The sequence below is a fragment of the Stegodyphus dumicola genome, chromosome X1 (genome assembly GCF_044657685.1).
Source record: "Stegodyphus dumicola isolate Sdum_Otavi_A_Nest chromosome X1, ASM4465768v1".
In the NCBI taxonomy this organism is placed as follows: domain Eukaryota; kingdom Metazoa; phylum Arthropoda; class Arachnida; order Araneae; family Eresidae; genus Stegodyphus; species Stegodyphus dumicola.
Window position 1 is genome coordinate 183,267,001 of NC_140780.1, and position 25,160 is coordinate 183,292,160.

The following is a 25,160-nucleotide window of genomic DNA, read 5'->3' on the forward strand; positions in this document are numbered from 1 at the left end:
GGGAAAGTTTTCCTTACTATTATTTATAAAAATATGGCTTCATTGGTGCTCCTAATTTCCCATTTAGCCTTTTTAAAGCATTTAACATGTACTTTCTGTTTTATTTATGTTACTCTTTCATTATACTGGAAGTTGAAGTATGTGAATTATTGCATAATTAGTTGTGTTTTTGGATATATAAATTCATATGTTGTATGTATGCACAACAGCTAATTTTTTATGTGATTTCTAAAATATGTCCTTTTTTTAAACGCAGGTGAATTAACAGCTCACTGCATGGGCCCTCATAAAGTAGCTTATTGTGAATTATATGATCATAGAGATGGCACGTTTACTTTATATTTAAAACCACAAGAAGGTGGACGTCATGTACTCACTGTAAAATATGGAGGAGAACATGTGCCAGGCAAGTATTTTCATAATTGCAAGTGAATATATGTTTTACTGAAAAATTTTGGTGAAATTTAAAATGAAAAGCAATAAATAAAATCGCTTAAATCAATTAAGTTAAATCGATAGTTACATTTATTTATTTATTTTTTAGATTTAATTTCTGGCAATTGTTTGTCTTGAATGTTAATTTAAAAGACAGTATCGTAAATCATCGTTTTTCTATCCTTGTAATCTTCTGTAATATTTAAAAATTATTTTCAATGTTATTTTCTCTTTTTCAGCATTGTTATAAAGGTGTGTGTGTGTTTAATCTGTTGATTTTTTAAAGTGATGCAAAAGTGAAAACTTAAGATTTAGGCATAAAGCATTTTATTAACCATAAAGTGCCTTTAGCTTGTTTCATTCAGATTTTTATCCTTTGTTTCATGTGCATATGTAAGTTGGGAGTAACACATTAAATGCATTTTATTCTTTTTACAATCTGAAATGTTTATGCTGATTTATGTCCCATCAAGATAAAAAGAATACCTATGCATTTAACCTATTTTTATTGTTGCCTTTTGATTGCCACCTATTTTACTGTTTCATTCATTGACTAATCGTGGATGACAAACTGGAAAATGACTATGATTTTTAATTAAAATACATATTTATAGTTTATTAAAAATTTTACACATATTTATGCATAGATTTTTGGTTAAATCATTGATTATGTGTGACCTTTTAACTAATCAAGTGAATATAAGTTGTATGAAAGAAGAGCCTGCAAGCTGTACATATTAGACACAGGCATGTGTTTTCAGTAATGATTTCTAGGTGGAGAATTTTATGAAACAATTAGTATGCTTTAATGATTTAAAAATTTCCATAATTTTACATAGGAAATTCATGAGGATATTCAAAAAAAGAAAATGCTAAAATTCATCATATTCCTTGCCTATTATCACTGTCACTGAAGCTTTTTGAGACTGAACATACTGTTAATTAATCACTCTCAAGTAAAAAAGCATTTGTTCTTAAAATTATGGCCAATGCCATGAAAGCCTAAAGAATATATCTGTGAATTTTGCCTGTAAAGATGTGGAGCTTTCTAACCTAATAAAAATGCAATAATTTTTTTTTTTGTGTGTGTGTTTGTAACCATGATGGAGGAACTGTAAAAGGTGTGATTTTGTAGAATCAGTGTACCTGCTGTTTTTATAAAATTCTTGCTTCTCATTTTAAGAAATTTTGTTAGAAGTACATGTATAAGACCAATATTTAATTAAATAAAATCTATAGCCATCATTTTCAAATGCCTCAGTTTGCTATAGACATATTGAAAATCAGGTTACTGCTTTGACATCATAGATGCAGTGTCATTTTTTAAATCTTGTGTTTGATCTTAAAGACATTCTTCTACAGAGCAAAATATTCTTTATGATAATTAAATATGTTGCTGCTGTGATACATGTCTGCCAGCGAAATCAGCTCAAGTGTTCACATTTTATTATGACCAAGAGTATAAGGATTATACCATTCATTAGCTTAGATGTTCAGCATCTCTAAGGTAATGCTACAAATTGGCTCAGCTCCATTTTAGTTTTGCAAGAAAATCCTCTGTGTGTGTATCCTGCCCATTTTTTTCCTTCCATCAACTCAGAGTTTTGGTTCAGCACTTTTGAAATACTCCTGTGCCAACAAGACACTATACTCTAGCAAGCAACCATGCTTGTCAAGTGTCGCATACTTTAGGATTGTCCATGCTATAGGATTCGATCCCGTATCCAAGACTCTGACCAAGCTCTTCTGTCACCATGTCAGTAGTGCAGCATAACTAAATATTAAAAACTGTTAAAACTAAGCATAGCTAAGTAAGCATAACTAAGCAATAAAACTGTTAAAATAGAGAAATTAATTTGTTTTATCTGTTTTTTAAAATTATTAGGTTTTTGTAACTCAAATATTTTTTAGTTTTGCATCACATGAAAAATATTTATATTAATCAGCTGCAAAGTATTTGTCATCTATTAGTATTATACTTCTTGAGTTCAGGGAGTTTTCCAAGTTCTCGTTTTGCAAAATTTATTACCAGATTTGAAATTGCCCTATCTGCTTTGTTGAAGCGCATCCATAGTATTATTTAGTTAACTTACTAAAACTCTCCAAAAAAACAATCTGATGGAGAATACAGGTGATATTGAGCGATCTTCTGACAGAGCAAGTGGTTTTGGACTTTTATTGTAAAGCATGGCTTTATGTGATTTCACAGTGCTGAATCTCTTGCTATGAAGATGCATATAAAATCCCAAAGTTGTAGACAGGTGAGTCTAGCATCTAATAGTTGAATTCCAGAAGTTTTGAACACAGTAAGAATCCCTTTGCCAGTAGGCATGACTTTTGGTAGGTGCATTCCAGGTCTTAATATGTTCAGCTGATGGCTTATTCTTACTTTGAGGTCATGCTTCTGTTATCAATGGTAGTGCATTGTAAAGAGCAAGAATTTTGGATTTACAGGGAGGAAGGCAGGAAATACAAATGAAATTATATTGCCATTTCTGCTGCGCCAGTTTGTGGGATACTAGTTGTTTATTTTTATGATGATGTTTAAGAAATACCGTCTTCATCATGTTTAAAAGTACTTTGATAAAATAAAGCTTTACTTCCCTCCTCAGGATTTCATCAGTTTAAAAGTGTAAGAAAATTGCAAAATGAAATTAACTAAGGAATGTAAAATTTAGAGTATCTAATTAAATATTGTAACATTTTGCACCAGAATCATATTTTAAATAGTTGAATAACCTGAATCATGCATTATAAAGTGAAGCTGATTTGAAGTTTTTTAAAAATGGAGAACTACCGTGCAATATGAAAAGTCCTAAAAATTTCAGTTTTCTGGTGTGAGAAGTTTCTTTTTTTTTTTATATTTCAAGTTTGGCAGCTGTGCCACTGACAAATATGGAAAATGATTTGTGGAAGACTCCGATACAGTGTTGTCGCAAGGTTATAATAAATTTAAAGAACGTGAAATTAAAAAGAAACACAGGGTTATAGTAGTGGCTTGTAAAAATCAGTGAGTTGAGAGAAGATGGGCTCATTAAGTGGCAGAAATGTTATGAGCAAAAGCATCCACACTCTTCATCTCAGTGGTGGGAAGGGAAATCTTTACCAGCAATGACAGCTGCTGGGACAATTTCACCTTTGTGGGAAGTTGGAACTTTCCATAAAAACCCAGTAAAACACAGCCTGATTCTTAGCAAATGGTAACATGTTTCATATGGGGTTTGACCTCTAAAGACGGTGTTTTCATCACAAGAATGCATCAAGTCCATTATACACTTTTGAAAAGGAAGGCAGTGGTAAAGACATCTGAAAAATAATAATAATAATATGACCAAAGAATAGTGGAGGGAAAATGTCAAACTAACCTTGTACTTCCATTATTTGTAAGGGGAAAAGGCCTAAAAAATAGTGCAAATCATTTCTGTGGCACACACACACACATACACACAAAAAATAAAAATCTGAAAGATTTCAGATTTTAAATTACATCCAAAGGCGTGTTTTTTTTAACGTTTTGTGTGTTACCTTTTTTTATTAAATATCATGTTCTTTGCACTTAAGCCATAAAATTCAGTTCAATAGCAATGTCGCAAAATAATTTTTAAATGAGCATATCTTTAGAATTTCCGATACACGGTTCCACACGCTGGAAATAAAAAGGTTCCCCCCATAGAGTGTTGCCATTGCTCACTTTGAAATCCTTGAGTTTGTTAATCAAAAATTCGTTAGTTTTACAAAATATGAAATCGATAATAAAACAAATTCCAAATATCAAATTTGGTCTTCCACATATCCATATTTGTAGGGGGATTACGTCATTCAAAATTTGATGGTTTTAGGTACCATTGTTTTATCACAATGTGAGAAAAATACATACATTTATGCAGATTTTTCATTATTTAATTTCTTCAAATGTAATGCAGGACTCTAACGTTTGGTGGCAACAGTTTGAAAAGTGAAATGAACATTTATAGTGATTCAACGCAAAATGAAAACAATAGTCCTTCAGAGACTAAAATGACTAAAAAGACCTTTGAACTAAAAAGAGCCAAGAAAAGTCCGCTTACTTAAACTGAACAAACTTGCCAGACAACAACACTCAATGTTTTAGAGTATGCTTGAAGATGAATATTGAGATTTCCTGTGATTTTAGGTTAGAAATGTAAATAAATTCATTTATCGTTATCTCCTAATTGATTGATTCATAAAATACAGTTCTATCGCAAAATTAGAATTTTTAGTTATATTTAAAAATTTTAAATGAAAAGTCAATAATTTTTCTGTTTTTAATTGCTAATATTGCACAGAAGTCTTATCTTAAATCAGTCTTTCAATAATGAGTCTTTTCAAGAATTGAAGCTTGCAGAAATAACTAGAAACTCTAGAAATTAGTTTTTAAAACAACATTGAGAAAATTAACTAAACAAAAGCAAGTTGTATTACTTTGCTAATTAAATATGTTAAACACTTTAAATTTAACTAATTAATTTAAGAAGAAATCTATGTTTTCTCAAGTTTGAAATGTTAAGTACTTTAAATTTAACTAATTAATTTAAGAAAATCTATACTTCTTGAATTTTGAAATGGGAAGTAAACTAAGAACACAATATGTATGGTATAAGCAACAAAATTTCAATATCTGTTCTTATTAAAGTTAGTGACATGTAAATACATTGTAAATATATTCTTTTTCATTTCTTGGTGGTCACTGGTTAAGTTTTAATGAATAAAATGTACATGCATTTCTTTCTTCATGTGTCTTTCAATTTGTTTAGAATAGTGAACTATTACTTCTTATTGATTTTAAGTCATGACATAATCTCTTTAGCTATTTGCTTAATTTATATGTATATATATATTTCTATAAATATTATATATATATAGTAGATTAAAATAAATTGAATATTTTCAGGTAGTCCATTTACAATACGTATTGCTGGTGCCCCAGATGCTTCCAAAGTAAGAGTTTATGGCCCTGGGATTGAACCTGGTGTCTTGGCTACATACCAAAGTCGATTCATTTGTGACACTAGAGGAGCAGGTGCTGGGCAACTTACAGTACGAATTCGGGGCCCAAAAGGTATGTTTGGTAAAACGTTTTACCTGATTTCTCAATTACAACTTAGTCCTAGGGCAAGTGGCTGTAATTCTATGGAAACCTGATTTTTATTCATGGACATGATACATGACAGCAGAATATGGTGAATGCATGGCAGGTTTCATGCTTTTCCTCTGTATGTAACATAATTATGTGGTGTTTTCCCCTAAAAATTCCTTTGCAAAGGAAACCTCAATATTTTTAATGTATGGCCAGAACAAAAATAGAATAGCCACTATAGACAATACCTCATTCATATATAATGATTATAAAAAAGGTAAATAGGTGTATATATCAAAATATATGCATTTTATTGTACAAGTCCCATTATTTTGAAAGTACTGAGTATTCACTGAATTTAATTTTGAATAAGTGATTGCTGGTCTTCTCATCTCATATGTTCAAAAGTTTTGAAATGCATAATGCATTTTCAAGCTCATATGCTACCAAGGGTTTTCTTTCTGATGCATATGTATAGCCAGAAGCGAAGGGCATATATTCTGCTTAAATAATACGTAAGTCTGAAAGAGTTAAACTTGGCAGATATTTTTTAATGTAGCCTAATTATTATTTATTTATCATCTATTCTGAATTTTCTTATTTACTGTGCCCCCCCCTACAACAAAATAACCCATGAACTATAAACAGAATTTCCCTTTAAGGTAGCTGTAAAACTTGCATATTTATTTTTATTGTAATCACTGCTAAATAATTACTTCTATTTTTTCCAAAGGTTTGAAAGTATCATTGATATGTATCCATTAAAATAATGTGCAGTTAAAAAAGTCTGAGAGTACAGTTTCTTGGAGAAAATGTTTTATTTTTGTTACTTATCTTTGATTTATAATTTAGCAGTTACTAGCAACTGAGTGCAAGAGAGCAATAAATGCTGAGAAAAGTTAGGTTTGTCATCATCTGCAGGAAATAATTAAAACCTTTCTAACTTTTGTGACTTCATTAAAAATATTATCAAAAAAGTGGAAGGTCTAATTATTTGTAACCATTTACAGTACTGTTTATTATCATAATGTTTCCTTTATTTCATTTTTTCATTAGTTAAATCTGCTGAAATTAGATACTCAGTATATTGCCATTTTGTTAGTCATTTAATTTGACATTTTATATTAAATATAAGTTGATTTGCATATTTCATCATGAAATGAAGCTTTCTAAATGATTATAATCATTTCAGTTTTAGACTTTGACATCTTTTTATTGTTCAGTGTGATTTGAAAAAAGAATGTGGTCATAATTTTTTTGCAGTTAATATGAAAAGTGTTCGTATATCAGGCAGAATAAGCTAGAATGCTATTTACCCAAAACTAGTAAATTCAAATTTAACTTGGAACAAATCAGAAATCATCTTCTGAACATTCTTTAATATTTGAATTTCCGGGAGAAAATGAAGAAAATAAAGATATAAAACTAAGATACAGGTGATAAACACTCAACAAAAATTCTTTTTAAACTCTCAAAAGAGTTTGTAGACTGACATTTTTTAGCATTTTTGAAATTTTAACTGTAAATTAGCATTTCATTGGCTACCCTTTCTGCTGTATTACTGCTATGCTAGGAATCAAAGTGTGGAAAGAAAGTTGTGGAGCTTTTAATATGTGCCCATTTCTCTTGAGATTTTTTTTAAAGTCTTATTTGGAAATCATTTTTTTTGTCTGTGTTCCAAGTTGTCTGACAAGCATTTAATCAGATTAAGATCTGTTGGAAATAAAGTGCATTCTGGGATGTTATGATAACACTTGCAGCTATGTATTCAAAACTGTGTGGTTTGCATCATTGTTGAGTATAAAGACATATTATTACATTAGACCTATTTTCTTGACAGTGCACCTTATTCATGGTTTCATTGATTATATGTCCATAAAAGTCATTATGTGGCCTTTATTTTTACATTTGTTGGCCATTAGACGTATGCTTCCAATTATAAAAATGTTTTAAATGACACAAATATCCATGTTTTGACATTTTTTAAACTTAAAAAAACCATTTTTGTAGATACAAAATTCAACTTTTTATATGATCTTCCAGTCTGTAGTTACATTTAGGAGTTTATGCTTGTTATAAAAATTAAAATGCAGAAATGTTTGTCAGCTTATGAAAGTTGACTTCAACTTTCTTCACATAAGGCATCTAAGAATTCCACCCACTTTATATGCATGTCTGCAGGTAAATTTGAGGTCAGCTGAAAATGGAGTAGGAAATCTAATGAAATTAATTTTGTGCTTTCTCTTATCTTAAAATTTGTTCTCAAAATCGTGTAGTGAAATAACAATCAGCACCACATAATTTTCACTTATTTATACAGTTGTAGGCATTTTTGTGTAATTTGAGATTGAATTGATTTGTTATTCTTAGCATGACCTTGCCACTATTTTAGTTTATTTTATATGCTGTCATTCTTTGCAATATCATTTATCGATAGCTTTTGGCCTTTCTTTTAAGTATCTCTTTAAAAGTGCTTCTCTAAGTAAGTGGCCATATTCACTAATTCTAGAAAGGTGGAATTAGTATCATGGTTAAAAAATATTCACAATAATTTAAATAAAATTTTATAACAAAGGATAAGTAAAAATAAATCATGAAGACAAAGATCTGGATAGTAGTCATCAACATTCTTAATATTACCATATTATTCAGTTATTTAAGTTTGCTCGTTTTGGTTACTTGAATCTCCACTATCCAGTTATGAATGTTCTAAGTGATCCCAGACATCAGCTCAGCTGAAAAAGAATTAAACTTTATTGTACTTGTGTAAACTTTATGGTTTGCTAACCATGTGCTTGTAGGTCTTATATGAATGATTACAAAACATTTTGTTTGCGATTAACTTCACAAGAAAATCTGTTATGTGCTATTAATAAATTAAATTTTTGTTTATAAAAGAGATGTGGCCTGATAATAAATTTAAATTTTACTCGGATCAATAGTTTTTAAAGAAACCCATAAACCTTTGTTTATCTGTTTGTGTGTTGGTAAAATCCATTGTGACGTGGTGAGACCCAATTATTACTACACTCTCAAAGTAAACATTGAAAAAATATCAGTGTTGTGTGCACTTTGTGTGGAAGAAGAAATAATTATTTTATTATAATTTTATTTACAAAATTACTTCATATTAGTTCAGGTAATTACAACAACATAAATAATAATAATAATAATAATAAAGAATTATTTTAAGTGTGTAGTTTTGCAGTTCACATGGTATCAATTCTTCGGAAATTTGAATCAGAAAGTTTTTAGGGAACTCCAGGATTCTACAGAACACAGTTTGAAGGCCACTGGTCTAAATATTATAATAGTTTTTACATTTTAAAAATACAGAAAGTGCAATATGATCCCAAAGTCAGTAAACTTAAAACCTTCTATTTCAGTGAGTTTGCAGCATAAGGTAATTTAATTAGCATATGAACACATAAAATTATGTGGTTTTTTTTTTAAAGAATTGTACTAAGAAGTTTGTTACTTATTCTCTAGGTGTATTTAAAATTCTGAATATATGGTGGTATTTTGAACTATTCCTGTCACAGGTCAGAATTTCCCTAACTTGTTACACAGCAGTATTCTTTCCTGAAAGAACAGTAAACAGTGCATTTTGTGATATTCATGCAAGATGGAATATCACTGTTTTAATGCTCCTTAGTAAACAAGTTGTAACTTTTGGAAAGCATTAAGCCATTGTTTTAGTCATGAATAACTATTCAAATTAATGCATTAGTTTATCTTCAGACTGTAATGATGGCTTCTGTATTCATCATTTATTATTTTGTGTTCATTTAATGAGAAAGCACTGTCTGCTTCTAATTAATTTATAAAAATATTACATATAAGGTTCCTAAATTTTCAGATTTTATGCATTTCTGCATTAATTTCATGGTTATATGATGGAAATTCACTGAAGTATTATTTTTAAAAATATTTATTGACTTTTAAACCTCTTTAACTTTATTAAAATTAAAGCTACTGTGAATTATTTAAAATATGGGGACTTACTGTATGGCAGTTAGAGTTACATGAAGTTTGAATTTTATGTATTATATGTTATGAATTTAGAGAAAAATTAATAATTAATACAGTATGGCATTAATATTATACAATTTTTTAAGAACACTACTTCAGAAAATAACATATGATAATTAGTTTTAGTGATAATAAGTGATATTACAATATAGGATACATATAAACACATGCAAAATCAGAAATGCAAATATTGTTTTCATCAAAAATTTCTGAATTTTTGGAAACCATTGTAATGTATGTATTAACTTATGAGTTTCTAGGATTTAATGTAAAGCTGTTTTATGTAGTTTTAAAATTAAACTTCATAATTTGGGATAATGATTATCAATAACATTGTATGACTAATTAATATTTTTGACTTTTGTAACTGAAGCGTAAGATGAAGTCTGTATTGGGGTTGTAAAAGTAATTATATTCTTACCCAGAATGCATTTAAAAGTAATAAATGTTAACTGCTTTGTTTCTTGAAGGAGCCTTTCGGGTTGAAATGCAACGGGAAAGCCAGAAAGATAGAACTATTCTTTGCAAGTATGATCCTACAGAGCCTGGTGATTATCGTCTAGAAGTGAAGTGGTCCGGAGAACATGTACCAGGTTCTCCATTTATGGTGATGATATTTGATACTCAAGAAGAGCTTAATCATTATATACAGGGACAGTATCAGGCGCAAAGTGGAGGACCACCACCTTTACCTCCAGCTGATTATTTTGGTGGTAGTTTAACATATAGTACTGGTTTTGGTCAAATGTCTTGGAGGGGATCTACTGCCGAACTTTAAAGTTTATACATAATTGCAGAACTTTTATCCCTACCTTCAATCCGTCCAAGATCACTGTATACAATTCATTTTCATCTTGATAACATTTCTGTTATTAATGGCTTTAAATTTAATATACTTATATAAGAAGAGATATTTTAGGTCATTTAGTGTTAATACAATACAAGGGTATTTCATAAATCATATCAATGTTAAAAAAGCATGTAAGAGTTTGGATTAATAGTTTCAAAACTCAAATTCTAAAGATATGTACATGGAAGTTAGCAATCTCATTTTACTGTAAAAATTATTATTTCATAGTATAGTTATATTAACACTTTATCTGATCTTTTATTGTAAAATATAAAATTCATTTAAAAGAGAAAGTTTTGTTTTTAAAATGTATCTTTGACTTAAACATGTTTAATGGCATTAATATTTTTTATTTTTCAGAAGCAATTATATATTGTAATGTATGAAAGAAAATATATAAGTAATTGTATAGTAGCTACTGCTTGCAAGGTAGCCATTTTAAAATTGATTTTTTTCCCTTGATATATTTTCATTAGAGTTTAATTTTCTCCTTTAGTTCCTATATGGAAAAAGGCATATCTTTAAAAAATAGAATATGAAGAATTATTAAATTTATCAATTAAATCTGCTTCTTCTAATGTAAGAACAGCTTTAGAGTTATTTTATAACTGTTCATTTTCTATGTGAAATATGTTCACTTAAATTTTTTGTTCACAAAATGGATTTCAAAATTTCTTTTTATCACTCATAATTGTGTTCCTTTATTTCCCCAAAATAGTTTTAGTGATAATTAAAAATGTATATTAAAATTAATATTTTAAACATGCTGATATTTTTATAATTTTTTTCTTATTATTTTGTTATGGAAGAAATCAAACTTTGTAAATTTTTTTATATATATAAAGAGTGAATTTGTGTAACTAAATTATATATGAAATATTTTTAAATATTTATATATAAAGATGTATAAAACATTTATGAAATAATAAATGTTATTTGTTTTTATAACTATTCTCTTGTATTGGGCTTATTATTAGAAATTAAAATATATTTGAATGATGAGCTTTATTATATATTGCATTAGTACCTTGTAAAATTTAGGATGAAAGTACAAAAAGAGTCATATTCCCTTGCCTTTCTGCATCCCTAGTCTGTAAAATTTCTTTCAATTCTTGTACCTTTATGAAATGGGGCAGTTTTTAAAACATGGCACTACGAAGTCATTTTGAGAAATAGTTGTTAGTGGAAAAGGGGGTTTAGAAGTATAACTTTTATTTAAATAGTGTATGCATAATTTGGTTATTCTAAATGAAATGAACTTTGTTCAAAATGGTAAAAGTTGTATTTCAAATCTTAAAAGCATTCATTCATTCATGTATACTTTTGAAATTCAAAATGTTAAAAGTATACATTTAATAAATGAACTGATGGAAGTAATGTGTCTTCAATCAGGACACATTCAGCTCATGATATGACTTTCTAGCTAATTATCATTTTACACCAATTATGGGATCCATTGTGTTTTTTCTTTTCCTACTGCTGTGTGTTTCCTTTCACTCAAGAACTGCTATATATATATGGTTTGAGTCTGCATGTCATTGGAGAAGATATGTTAAAAATCTAGTTCCCATTTGTGATACTTAGTTACCTTGCTCACTTTATCTGATTTCTTAATGTCAGCGCTTCTTAAACTGTGGGTTGCAACTTCAAAGGTGGTCACAAGATGAAATATTGGGGTCGCAAAAATATTACTCAGATATACAAATTTAAATAAAACATTAGTCGTAATCCAATCATTATATCCAATTATTTATACATTGCATTTTATGTACAGCACTATTATAAAATTGTAATACTGACAAAACTGAGCTGTAAATTATATTTAACATTGAAAACTGATATTAAGTGTATCATAATTGTTGTGCTGCATTGCTATTACAGAACATAAGTTATTTCAGAATCAAAATATACCACAAGCACCAGTGTGTAATTTCCTGCACTACACAAGCATGCAATGAATAAGGTTGACATCGCTGTGAATACAGTGATAATGCTTTCAGTTGTTTGTGTTTCATTGTAAGAAATGTATAAATCGCAAGAATAATACAGTATTGTGTTTTTCTGTTTTGCTTGACTTAAGATGGTATTCGTTTGAATAATTATTATGAGGGATGTTATTTTGTTTATATTTTAGGATAAAAATATTTTTTTCCCAATGGACAAATGGTTAAATGCAGGTAATGATGCAGATGGCAATATTACAAATTCCATTCAAGCAGAATCTTGAAATCAGAAGAAGACATCTAATATGCGAACATAAAAATATGATGAGGCATTTCTGAGTTTGCATTTGCTTGCAGTAACAGGAAATGAAAACCTCTTTGTTTAATTTTCAATAATATTTTCGTTATAGAGAGTATGAACCTATCCAAACTAAAAAGGCAAATTGAATCCAAGCATCCATTGTATGTCATTAAACCAAAAAGTAATTTCAAACGATGATTAAAATCTTTACATGGAGAAAAACAATATTTTTAGAAATTTGACTTTTATCTAAAATATTGACTCTTGTCATATACAGTCTTGTATCTGATTGCTTAAAATAAAAAGCCATACACCATTGGAGAAAATCTTGTTTTACCTGCTGTTATAAAATTCATAGAAATACTTTCTAGAAGTAAATATGGTGATAAAATTTGTAAAATTCCGTGGTCAAATGACACTGTCACCAAAAAAATTTCTGAAATTAACAGTGACCAATTTGATAAACTAATTACTGGATTTAAAAAAAAAAGCCCAAAATTATCAATTCATTTGCATGGAATAATTGATATTTAAAAAATAGCTCTGCTGTTAGTCAGATACATTTATAAAGAAAATATCAACAAAAAATTATTATTTTGTTATCTTTTGGAAGAACATATTGGAGGGAAAGACATACTATATCTTAAAGTTGAAGAATTCTTTTAAACCAAAGTTTTGATCGAAAAATTCCTTTGGAGTATGCATGACAGTGCAAAAGTAATGATGGGCAAAAATATTTTTTTTTAAATCATTTGTTAAAGCTGATGGTAATGGTGACTTTCACATGCTGTCTGATTCAATGCAAGTCCCTTGTTGCAAAACAGCTAGCAACAGAACTGAATGCTGTGCTTCAGAATACTATCAAAATTATTAACTGTATTAAATGCTGTACTCTTAACAGCCATTTATGTTTAAATCTCTCTAAAGACATCAACTCCAAATCCAAAACTTTATTATTATACGCAAAAATAAGCAAGTAAGATGGATGTTAAGAGAGTGAAATTTAAGAAGATTATTGTTATTAAAAATCAAAAATATTATATTTTTAACTGAACAAAAATCTGATCATTTTGCTCAATTTCAAAATGACTTATGACTACCGAAACTTGCTATTTGCCAGTTATTTTTGAGGAACTATACAGTTGCATTTTGTCTTTTCAAAGAAAAAACAGCAACATATTTACTTTGAATAATTAATTGAAGATTTTATTAAAGTTATCAACATTTAAAAGAAAAATGGTGTAAAATTTCGAACTATTTTCGACTGTCGATAGTTTTACAAGTGAAACAAAAAAAGTTTTAAACTTTAATTGAAAATTTTTTTATTGATCACTTAAAAAACATAGTAACAGTTTTTTAAATACTATTAAATTTTGAGTTCAAAAATTTATCTTGCATTCAAAAATCCTTTATGATTTCCATTAATGAGATTAATCATCTGCCATGTAAAACCTGTGAGGAGTTTGTTGAACTATCGAGTGACACAAAACTTGTCCACAAAAATCAGATTAAATTCTGTATCGGAACTAGAACTGAATTTCCTATAATTTCTTAAAATGGCATTAAATATTCTGCTTTCAGCACCACATACTTATGCAAAATGACATCTTTAGCTTTGGCGCTTGTTAAATTCAAATATTGTTCAATTCAAATTCAAATTCACATTCAAATATTGTAAATATTATGTGACAGAATCAAGTTTTTGTATGCTTGAAACAAATTCTAAAACTGTTATTTTTCATATGTATATTGTTTACCAAAGAAATTAATTATTCATGCTTGTAGTGTTGCTTCAGTCGCATTGATTTATTGTGTCATTATCAATTTTCTGATAAAGTTAAAAAGGAGTGGCAACGTTAAGTCATCATGGAAACCAAGGAAACAATGGAAAAAATGCATTCGATGTGGATAAACGTAAATGCGTATTATAAATAAATGTAAATAAAATATTAAATTTATCAGAATTAGAGAAGTGTTATGTTGCATACGAGGCGTTTCGTTGGTTTAAATGAGCGTGATCCAATTCTACTATAACTGATGATGATGAAAGCAAAGAAACTGAAGCTAAACTACATTACAGTGGTAAGAGGTGTGGAAAAAGTTTAAATTAAAAAAGTTATTGAGGAAGTTATAGAGGGCAAAAAAAACTATAGAGTTAGAAAAAAACAAGTTTTAGAGGTTAAAGTTATGGAAAAAGTTATAGAAGCCAAATAAATAAATATGCTCAGAAAAAAAATATGCCATGTAAAATAGAGATTTAACAGGAAATGTGTAAAATATAGAACTAAGAAGAGAAGTTCTGAATTGGTGTAGGATATAAATAAAATTATGTCAGATGTCACAGTAGATGAATATACAAAAAGAAAAATTACTCTAATAATGCACCGTGATTTACTGAAATCAAAAATATGCATTATTCAAAAGTGTTTAAAAAACAATTACAAAGCCTTCCTATAACATACATTTACATGGGAATCTTAAATCACAAACTTAAAAAAATGCATTTATACTGGAAACTTCAATATCAAAATTCTTTAAATATACAATTTTTATGGAAGATTTACTGCATGCTAAAGTTCCCCCTGCTCTTTTTAATTTTTGTCAGTTTCTACTTATCCTTTTTTTCATGATCTTTAATTTTTTGATAATTAAGGTAACACTGAAGCTGACTAATGCGATTGCTAAAATTAATGGCTAATCACCATACATTAAACAAAAACTTCATTTAGTAAAATTTGCATTTTTTACTTTCGTTTCTGCAGGATAATTTTTTAATTCATGAGCATCCATTTTTCTCAGCCATCTGAGCTTCAGTACTAATTCTAATAGTGACAAGACTGAATAAAATTAAAGGTATAGAAGATTAAAATTAATACACATTTTTTTGTTTGTCATTTAATTTATAGACAAGTACTAGCATCACTGTTATGAAAGTTCCTGGCCTTGATATAGGAATATATATATGTTTATCGAATGACATGTAGGAGTAGTTCTTGACATTATAGAAATGTAGATTTATTAGAAATATAATTTTGCGAACAAGAAAAATGAATTTACAATGGTTAGAGTCGCATATTGTCAAGAACAAAACATGTTGCTCGGCACTCATTAATCGTCCCAGTATAATGTTTTAAATGCTAACCCCTTGAAAAGTTCTGCTTGAAATATTAAAGGATGATTAATAGTTTCTTACTATTACTTCCTTTTTTTTTTTTTTTTTTTTTTTTTTTTTTTATCATTCTCTAGTTTAACTCGTTTCACCAATTTTTACATTTTTCTAGCTATAATAACAGCTTAAAAGTTAGGTTTACATCACAGGCTTAAAAAAATTTTTCACTTCTGGTGCACAGGCACAGTTGGCGCTACACATTTTTCCTTATATAGAATAATCTATTAAAAATAATGTCATTTTGAACTTTTTATTACCAATGATATACATATACATATATATAACTATACCTTATATATACCTTATATATATATATCTTATATAAATTTAAACAAATTTAAATTCTTAACACATACGTATAAAAGTAAAAAAGTAAAAAAGCAAATTTAAATTCTAAAAAAAGGAAAAAAGCCAAAATAATTTAAAATAATTTTAAAAAATGCAAAACATGTAAAAGATTTAATTCTCGAACTAATCTACAATATTATTTAAATTCAGAAGCATAAGCAAATCAAGTGCAAAATCAAGCATAAGCAAATCAAGTGCAAATTAAATGATATTGTAGATTAGTTCGAGAATTAAATCTTTTACATGTTTTGCATTTTTTAAAATTACTTTAAATTATTTTGGCTTTTTTCCCTTTTTTAGAATTTAAATTTGCTTTTTTACTTTTTTACTTTTATACGTATTTGTTAAGAATTTAAATTTGTTTAAATTAAAATTTCATTCCTTGCAGCAATGGTGCAAAGAATATTGAATTAAATATGTATTTAAATTAAATTTTTTTAATTAAACTCAATTTATTCTTATGAAACAATATATATCTTATATATACAATACGTACTATATATATATATATATATATATATATATAATAATTTATTTCCTAAACAATATTGATTAATTGATTATATTATCTCCTAAGTTTAATTAAAGTAGAATTATTTTAAAACAGTGAATCCATACTAGAAAGTTATATTTGAAAGATGTTTTGAAGTAACTTTAAAGTAAAATGATAATAATGTTTTAACTGGGACTTGAATTAAATCATCATGAAGAACAAAATTTCAATTGTGAAAGGAAAAATTAAACTAAATGCATGTAATCATTGTCATTGATCAGAAATTAGTTGACTTTTCAAGTAGAACAAAACCAACTCCCGTTCAATGAACAATAATTATTAAATAAATACGTAAATACGAAGGTGTTTCGTCTTTACTCCAGTAATAAGGTTAAGCCAAACTGGCAATTCTAGTCAGGCCAAGTATTACCGCGAATAGAAGGGATTATGAACCAATGCTGATACTCAAAGAACTTATTCCTATGAAGCATTTTAGCCAATTCAATTTTGAGTGAAAAGCAATTTCTGTAGGGAATTCTGAAAAAACTCGAGTAACCGTCCCCCGACATCCCCGTGTTTATGCATTTGAGTTCTATATTATTTGTAAAAATTAAACATTGGAAATTGTCATTATGAAATAGAATTCAAAGTATAAAGTTGAAATAATCATAGAAGATTACAAAATAAGATAAATAATGCAAACTTTGTAAAAACAAATCAAAAATAATATAAAAATAAAAAATATAATAAGAACAGTGAATGCACATGAAGATATAAAGGCCAGAAAAAGTATTAAGTAACTTACATTCTTTCTAGTGGGGAGTCGGCAAAGTGTTCTCTTCGCGGCTGACTCAGAAGTGTAGGGTGTTCGAAATTCTTAGCGGCAGCGAGGGCTTTGAATAATATCAGTCGGTAAGACTTGGATGAAGTAATTTATGGTAGTGGGTGGGACTCGGAATTCTTGAGGGATGTATTATGTGGAGTTCTTATTTGAGTGAAACTGTCTGTTAAGATTTTTTTAAAACTAAGATTTTTTTGAAGAGAGGAAAAAGAGGAAGCAAATTAAAAAAATAATGCGAGACTTTTATCCACTTTGGATACACTTGCATTGAAAAAACAATTGAAATGTTTTTTTGACTCAGACAACTTCCCCAAGAAACTTCTCAAATGGTTACACTCTTGTACTAATAAATTCCTTATCAAACTAAAAAAATTCGTTCAAGAAAGCTACGACGACATACAAATCATTAAAGACATGATTCTAGATTTTAGTCTTTTCAGACTTTCTAATAGTCTCACTCAACGCAAAATTTATTTTAAAGTCAATTTTCTGCATCCGCAGTTTGACAATATTCATTTCTCAAGAATCATCAGCAATTGTAAAGTTTATTTCCCAGCTGTTGACACAATACCAATGGTTGCATTTAAATATCAAAGGACCTTAAGCAACTTGCTCACTAACCACCATAAAACAGCAGAAAGACATTGTAAGACACCAGTTTACAGCAATTACGTAGATTCTCATCACTAGCACATAATTACTGGCAACCTGAATATCATACAAAACCATCAACTAAAAACACTAATGAGTTATGGTAGAAAATTTAGACCAGACAGAAACATAACTAAAAATTACTGTTACAAGACTTTCGAAAACAACATCAACAAACTTATAGTTAAAGCAAGCTATCAACTGAATTTACCCATAGATACCTTCTTAAAATGGAAAGATAAAATTCTTCAACGCATATCCACCGAAATCAGTCACCTCAAGTTTAAAAGTACACTCAATTGGTCGCAACTTACATCAGATATTAACAAATTAAAACAGTTTTTCACTATTACAAAAATAGATAAAGCAAATAATAACTTTAGCATTGTATGAAAACAATTCTATGCAGAAATTATTCATAAAGAACTTCTCAACACAACTACTTATCAATTAGCCAACCTTACAGAAACATCTATAATAAACAGGATTAAAACTTCATAAAAAACTCAATATTACTTTCAATACAAACTACAACAGATTTACTAACCTTTATGCAATTCCCAAATTCCATAAAACACCATTAAAATTCAGATTTATAGCTAATGGAACTAATAATTACAAGAAAAATGTAGACTATTATTTTTCAATTCAACTTTAAAAAAATCTGTAAATTTATTTTCAATGATTGTAACACTAATCATAACTATTGCTGGATCATCCATAATAACACTCCTGTCATTAATGCCATTCAAACAATTAACATACAAAACATTAACTGCTATGACTTTGAAAACTTATATACCTCACTTCCTCTAGAAGAAATCTATACCAGTCTACTTGATCTGCCTAAACTCTTCCCTGTTATGCTCACAATTATGACTCTTAACAAATGGAAAACCTTGTTAGTTTGGTACATTTATATTTACCGTATTGGCAACACCAAGTTCTTTCTCTGTATGCGAGCTATGGATGCCGATGTAATGTTGTGCACGTGTTGCTAAGTTTCAATAAAAAATGTGAAAAGATACGTTTTTTATTTTTCGACTTGCTTCTTCATATGACATCGATTTATTTAACATGGTAGCAGTTCTCGTGGTTTGTGAATATGAATGAAGAATTTAGTAGTTATAATTTGTTTTAAAAGTTACCGGTACTAGTGTAAAAATGGCATGTACAAGATGCAGCGATATCGGCATACCGCTATTTGATGGTTCGGTCTATTTTAATTGGAAAGTGCGTATGATGAAATTTCTTCAATTTAAAAAGTGTAAAGATGTGGTTCAGCGAAAAGTCAGTGAAAATGATGACGTGGGAAAATGGGAAGAAAAGGATATACAAGCTACAAATTACATTTACGGCGCCATAACAAACAAGCAATTGGAATACATTCACGAGTGTGAGACTGCATTTGATATAATTACGAAATTTGATGCAATGTATTTAAAAACTTCAACATCTCTACAAATTGTTTGTAGAAATAACTTAGAATGTGTGAAACTGAAAAATTATCCTGATGTAAATATATGTTTCGATGATTTTGAGAAGTATGTTGTCATGACGTGATGACCACGCATGCGCGGTTTAGCCGAACGGCCTGCAACGCCTCTCTCTCATGGGACTTACTAGAGAAGAGTAGTTAGTAGGTAGTAGCGAAGTAACGAAGAAAACGTGTTGTATGTCAGCATACATGCAAGATACGAAGTGATACTTGTGTGTTAATCGTTTGTACTTATTATTTTTTATTTGTGTGTTAATAAAGTTTTTGTGACGTTAAAATGGCTGTTTTATGCAACGCACACAATACGATACGTCTACGGTAGGAAGTAAATACATATCCAGAAGCTACACGCCCAAGAAAAAGAAGGGTATGACAGTGGTGTCAGAAGTGGGATATGTCATTCTGCAAAGTTCACGGATAAATGCGTAAGTGAGTCTTCAGAAAGGTAAGAAATTTGTTAAATTTATTTTGTGGTAAAGTGGAATTCAAGGTTACAAAAATGGCTGAAGAGCTAACGAAATCTAAGAAAGAACGGAAAGTTATGCGTTCAGCCATTACTAAAGTAACAAATGCTATTGAATCATTAATTGCAGCCGGTAACCTTGAAGAATCACTGGAAAGTTTAAAAGTAAAAGCTATTTCTTTGAAAGCGTTAGACGAAAAAATTAAAACTTTGACTGATGTTAATGACATTGAAACCGAAATCGAAAGTGCCTTGGAATACGAAGAAAAAATTGCGAAATGGAGCTTTAGAGGAACAAAATTATTGAAAGAAAAAAGAAATAGCAATAATTCGCTAGTTTCTAATGGTTCTTCTAATGATAGTAACAATTTATCTATTTCTGGTGTCGATAAAAGTTCTGATTATAATGTTAAATTGCCGAAGATTATGATTGATAAATTTTATGGGAATGCTGAAATGTGGCAGACATTTTACAATTCTTTTGACACGGCAATAAATCAAAACGAAAAACTATCTAAAGTAGATAAGTTTAATTACTTGCTTAGCCTGTTAGGCGGTGCAGCTTTAAAAACAATAGAAGGCTTTTCTTTATCTCCAGAAAACTACGACGAAGCTTTTAAAATTCTCAAAGAGAGGTATGGTCGAAAAGATCTCCTTATTAATTCTTACATGCATAAACTTTTAAATTTACGGCCTGTCCGAAGTTCTAATGACATTAATTCTTTGAGGGAATTATATGATACCTGCAACGTACAAGTAAGGTCACTAAATTCGATAGGGGTCAAGACCGAATCGTATGGAAAGTTACTATATCCTTTGTTAATGAAATGCATACCTCAGGATATAACGCTTGATTTTGCTCGTCAAAACGCAGATGAGGAAACTTTTAATGTCGATAACCTCATGAAATTTCTAAAACGGGAAATTGAAAGTCGCGAACGAACTTCATTAAATCTATTTTATTCTAAGAGTCACGCTAATTCTCTTGGAAGGCATTCACAACCAAATGAAAAGCGAAACAACTTCCACACTCGGAATTCATTCAACGCCAATAAATTTTGCGCCAGCTATTTCCCTAATGTAAGCAAAATTGCAGTTGTTCGAACTTTCCCTTGCTTATTTTGCGAAAGCGAAAATCATGCTTCGGAAAAATGCGTTATGTCTCCGGAAGAAAGGAAAAAGAGTTTAAGGGCTTCTAATCGGTGCTTTCTTTGTTTCGAAAGGAATTGTAGAATAAAAAATTGCCCTTCTCAATTAAAATGTTCAAAATGTAATTCTAAGTATCATAATATATTGTTGCATGAAGATAAGGAAGGGGTTGCTAAAGAAGAAATTAAGAATAATTCTAACGCCGTAACTGCAAAGATTTCTTCTAAATATTTTACTGCGAATCAAGAGGTTAAAGAATTAACAGATGACTTGCCAACCGTTAAACTTATATGTGATGGTAAGTTAATTAATGCAGTAGCAGATACAGGCACGCAATTAACCGTTGTCAAGACCGACATTGTACCAGAAAAATACCGTACGCCACATGGAAGTGTTATCCTCACGTCAGCTTTCGGGCAAGCTTTAAAAGCTCCTCTCATTAACCTACCTTTAGTAATATATTCTGAAAATGATAAATTTATGTCACCTATTTTTATAACATGTGCAATGGTGGATAAGTTATGTAATGATTTACTCTTGTCGTTAAGGATGATTCCAAAGGTAGCACGGGACACGATCAATGTGTTTCGGATTCAGAACTGTTTCGAGTGCAACAAATGAATGACCCATCTTTAAAAACATGCTGGCAAAATGTTAAGAACGGAAGTAATAACTTTATTGTTATTGACAACTTTTTGTATCATAAAGATAAAGTTCTAGGAGAAAGAGTTTACCAGTTGGTCGTTCCCAAAGAAAGAAGAAAACAGATTTTGGACTTAGCTCATTCTAGCTTGTGGGGAAGTCACCTGCGAACCAAGAAGACAGCTGAACGTTTGAGATATTTGTTCTATTGGCCTGAAATCAAGAAAGATGTAAATGAATACTGCAGTGCTTGTACTTCTTGTCAACTTCAAGCGAAAAAGTGTCCCTTTGATGAAGTTCCGATTACGCAAGTAACACGTCCTAAAGAACCATTCCAGGTTATTAATGTGGATATCCTAGGACCTGTAGAGCCAAGCTGTAGAGGTTACAAATATGTTCTGTGTGCTGTTGATCAATGTACAAGGTGGCTCGAAGCGGTGCCATTGAAGAATTTGAATGCCAAAGCAACATGCGATGCATTGTTGCAAATCTTTTCAGGCACAGGAATTTCTCAAATTGTTGCTTCAGATCAAGGAACTAATTTTACTTCTTCGTTGACCCAAGAGTTTTTGAAAAGGATCGGATCGTCCCCAAGGTTCTCGACTCCTTATCATCCAAGTTCAAATGGCCTGGTAGAAAGATTTAATGCTGTTTTAAAGGGAATGATACATCATACCGTTAGAGAACATTCGAAAGATTGGGAGAAACATCTACCGTATTTACTTTGGGCTTACCGTGAAGTTCCTAATGCTACGACTGGTGTTAGTCCGTTCCAAATGCTTTATGGAAGACGTCCTAATGGCCCGTTGTCTATTTTGAAAACGTCATGAACTAATGAAACTCCTGTTCCTCATGGACAGTTAAGTTCAGTTACCGATTATCTGAATGATTTGAAGACGAAATTGGAAAAAGCTGCTGAATACGCAGGACTTACAGATGTTGGAAAGCAACAAGCTTATGCATTCTACCGTAACCGAAAGTCTCGTCATAAAGAATTCAAGGAAGGTGACAGGGTCATAGTTTTAATCCCTGATAGCCAAAACAAAGTTTATGCCAGATGGACGGGACCTGCTACGATCATCAAAAAGCATACTGATTATAGTTACATAGTACAAATGCCTGACAATTCATCGAAGCACGTTCACGCAAACAAGATACGAGAGTTCAATACCGCTGTGAATAATGTCGGTGTGATATATGATACAGATATTGATTTCTGCGAAGTCGAAAACGTTCCAAGAATTGTTCCACGGAAAGCAAAAGAACACTATTCTAATGAGGAATGTAATTTTACACACCTTGAACCGCATAAGAAGAAAGAACTTATGGAAATTTTAAGAAGGCATAAGAACCTAAGAACTGGTATTCCGAAAATCGCCAATGTGGGAGAAAACAGCATCAAACTGAAACCTGGAAGTATGCCAAGAAAGCAGAAACCGTATCGAATACCTGAAGTTCTAAGAAATGAAGTTGATCGACAAATAGATAAGCTTTTACAGCTAAAGCTAATCGTTGAATCAGAAAGTGAATGTGCGCATAGTAGCTTATGTGTCAACAAAATGGAACAGTAACATTATGTGTAGACTAAAAGATCATGCTGAGTTTATTGATGACGTGACTTAAAATGACATGATAATATTCCCCAGTGAGTGGAAGCATGATTGACGTTATGAACTATGAACTATAAGACATTTTGACTGTTTAGTTTGATTTTTTTTTTAGCTAAAATGCTAATTTTTTTTTCTAACGTTAGGTAATGTGTTTAAAGATTTAGCTAGGGTTTGCTAAAGTATTATGTTTAGTGTTAATGATTGATTTGTATTGTCTCGTTTATAGGATAACTGCTTATATGATTATGATTATGTGAAGGATTTAAGTTTTAAAAGTTAATTGAATGTTACATCCTTTTAAATGAATAGGATTACTGAATTTATGTTGAAGTAATTTTAATTTAAAATGGTAAGAATTGGTTAATTAAGTTCGAAAATTTCATGGATGTTATTTTATTTTGTTTCAAGAAATGTTTATATATGTGGATTTGACAGGTCATTGAAAGACGCAATCAAATCTTTTCGAGGGGAGGTGTCATGACGTGATGACCACGCATGCGCGGTTTAGCCGAACGGCCTGCAACGCCTCTCTCTCATGGGACTTACTAGAGAAGAGTGGTTAGTTAGTAGGTAGTAGTGAAGTAACGAAGGAAACGTGTTGTATGTCAGCATAGATGCAAGATACGAAGTGATACTTGTGTGTTAATCGTTTGTACTTATTATTTTTTATTTGTGTGTTAATAAAGTTTTTGTGCCGTTAAAATGGCTGTTTTATGCAACGCACACAATACGATACGTCTACGGTAGGAAGTAAATACATATCCAGAAGCTACACGCCCAAGAAAAAGAAGGGTATGACATATGTGAACGATCTGAAACATGCCGGCGCCACCGTGACGGAACAAGAAAAATTGAACTATATGCTAAGAGCATTACCTTCAAATTACAGTCACATTGGTGACTTAATAGATGTATTACCAGAGAAGGACAGAACAGTCGATTACCTAAAGAGCAAAATCAAATCAAAATTACTCGAAGAGAAAAATGATTATGAAGATTGTGCACCAGCAGAAAAATCAAATGCGTTCAAAATTGAAACAAGTAAATCGGGCCCACAAGGGAATGTCTGTTATAACTGTGGAAAACCTGGTCACATTAAAAAGAATTGTTGGCATGTCCATCAAAGGAACTATCGTTGTAATGGCTCCACTAATTATCGCGGTCGAAGTTCTTCAAACAATCGAGGACGTAGTCGTGCTTTTAGTGGACATCGTGAACGTGGAACATATTCTAACCAGAGAATAAACAGTCATCAAGGCAATAGTTTTCACACCACTGTTATTGAAAGTAACATGACAAGTTCCAGTGCAAATACTGTGACGAATAAAAATTAAATCGATTGGTTACTGGATAGCGGATGCACAGACCACATTATAAACAGTGATGAATATTTCAAAGAGCAAGTCACTTTGAAGGATCCTATTCAAGTGAAAGTCGGTGACGGAAGGATTTTGAAAGCTACAAAGGTTGGCAATATAATAGTTTCTTTTCCTGTATATAACTCTGAATCTATTGTAACATTGAAGAATGTATTTTATGTAAAAGAAATGAAAGCAAATTTATTAAGTTATTCGAAGATTACTGATAATCATAAAATAGTTTCAAAAGAAAAGTTTTCTAAAATATATGATGTCAAT

The 25,160-nt window shown here is 30.1% G+C and overlaps 1 protein-coding gene across 2 annotated transcripts in view; it reads left to right on the top strand.

Moving 5' to 3' along the window:
* The window catches only part of jbug (filamin-type immunoglobulin domains fbug), a 347,148-nt gene extending 335,822 nt beyond the window's left edge, over positions 1–11,326 (top strand). The window contains exons 49-51 of one of the 2 annotated variants that reach the window (XM_085807591.1): positions 257–410; positions 5,352–5,515; positions 10,036–11,326. In XM_085807591.1, coding sequence (XP_085663717.1) covers positions 257–410; positions 5,352–5,515; positions 10,036–10,343 — 626 coding nt within the window. In that variant the 3' untranslated portion in view covers positions 10,344–11,326. The remainder of the gene's footprint in view (positions 1–256; positions 411–5,351; positions 5,516–10,035) is intronic. The other variant, XM_085807590.1, reaches the window with a different exon arrangement.
* Positions 11,327–25,160: the final 13,834 nt, after the last annotated feature.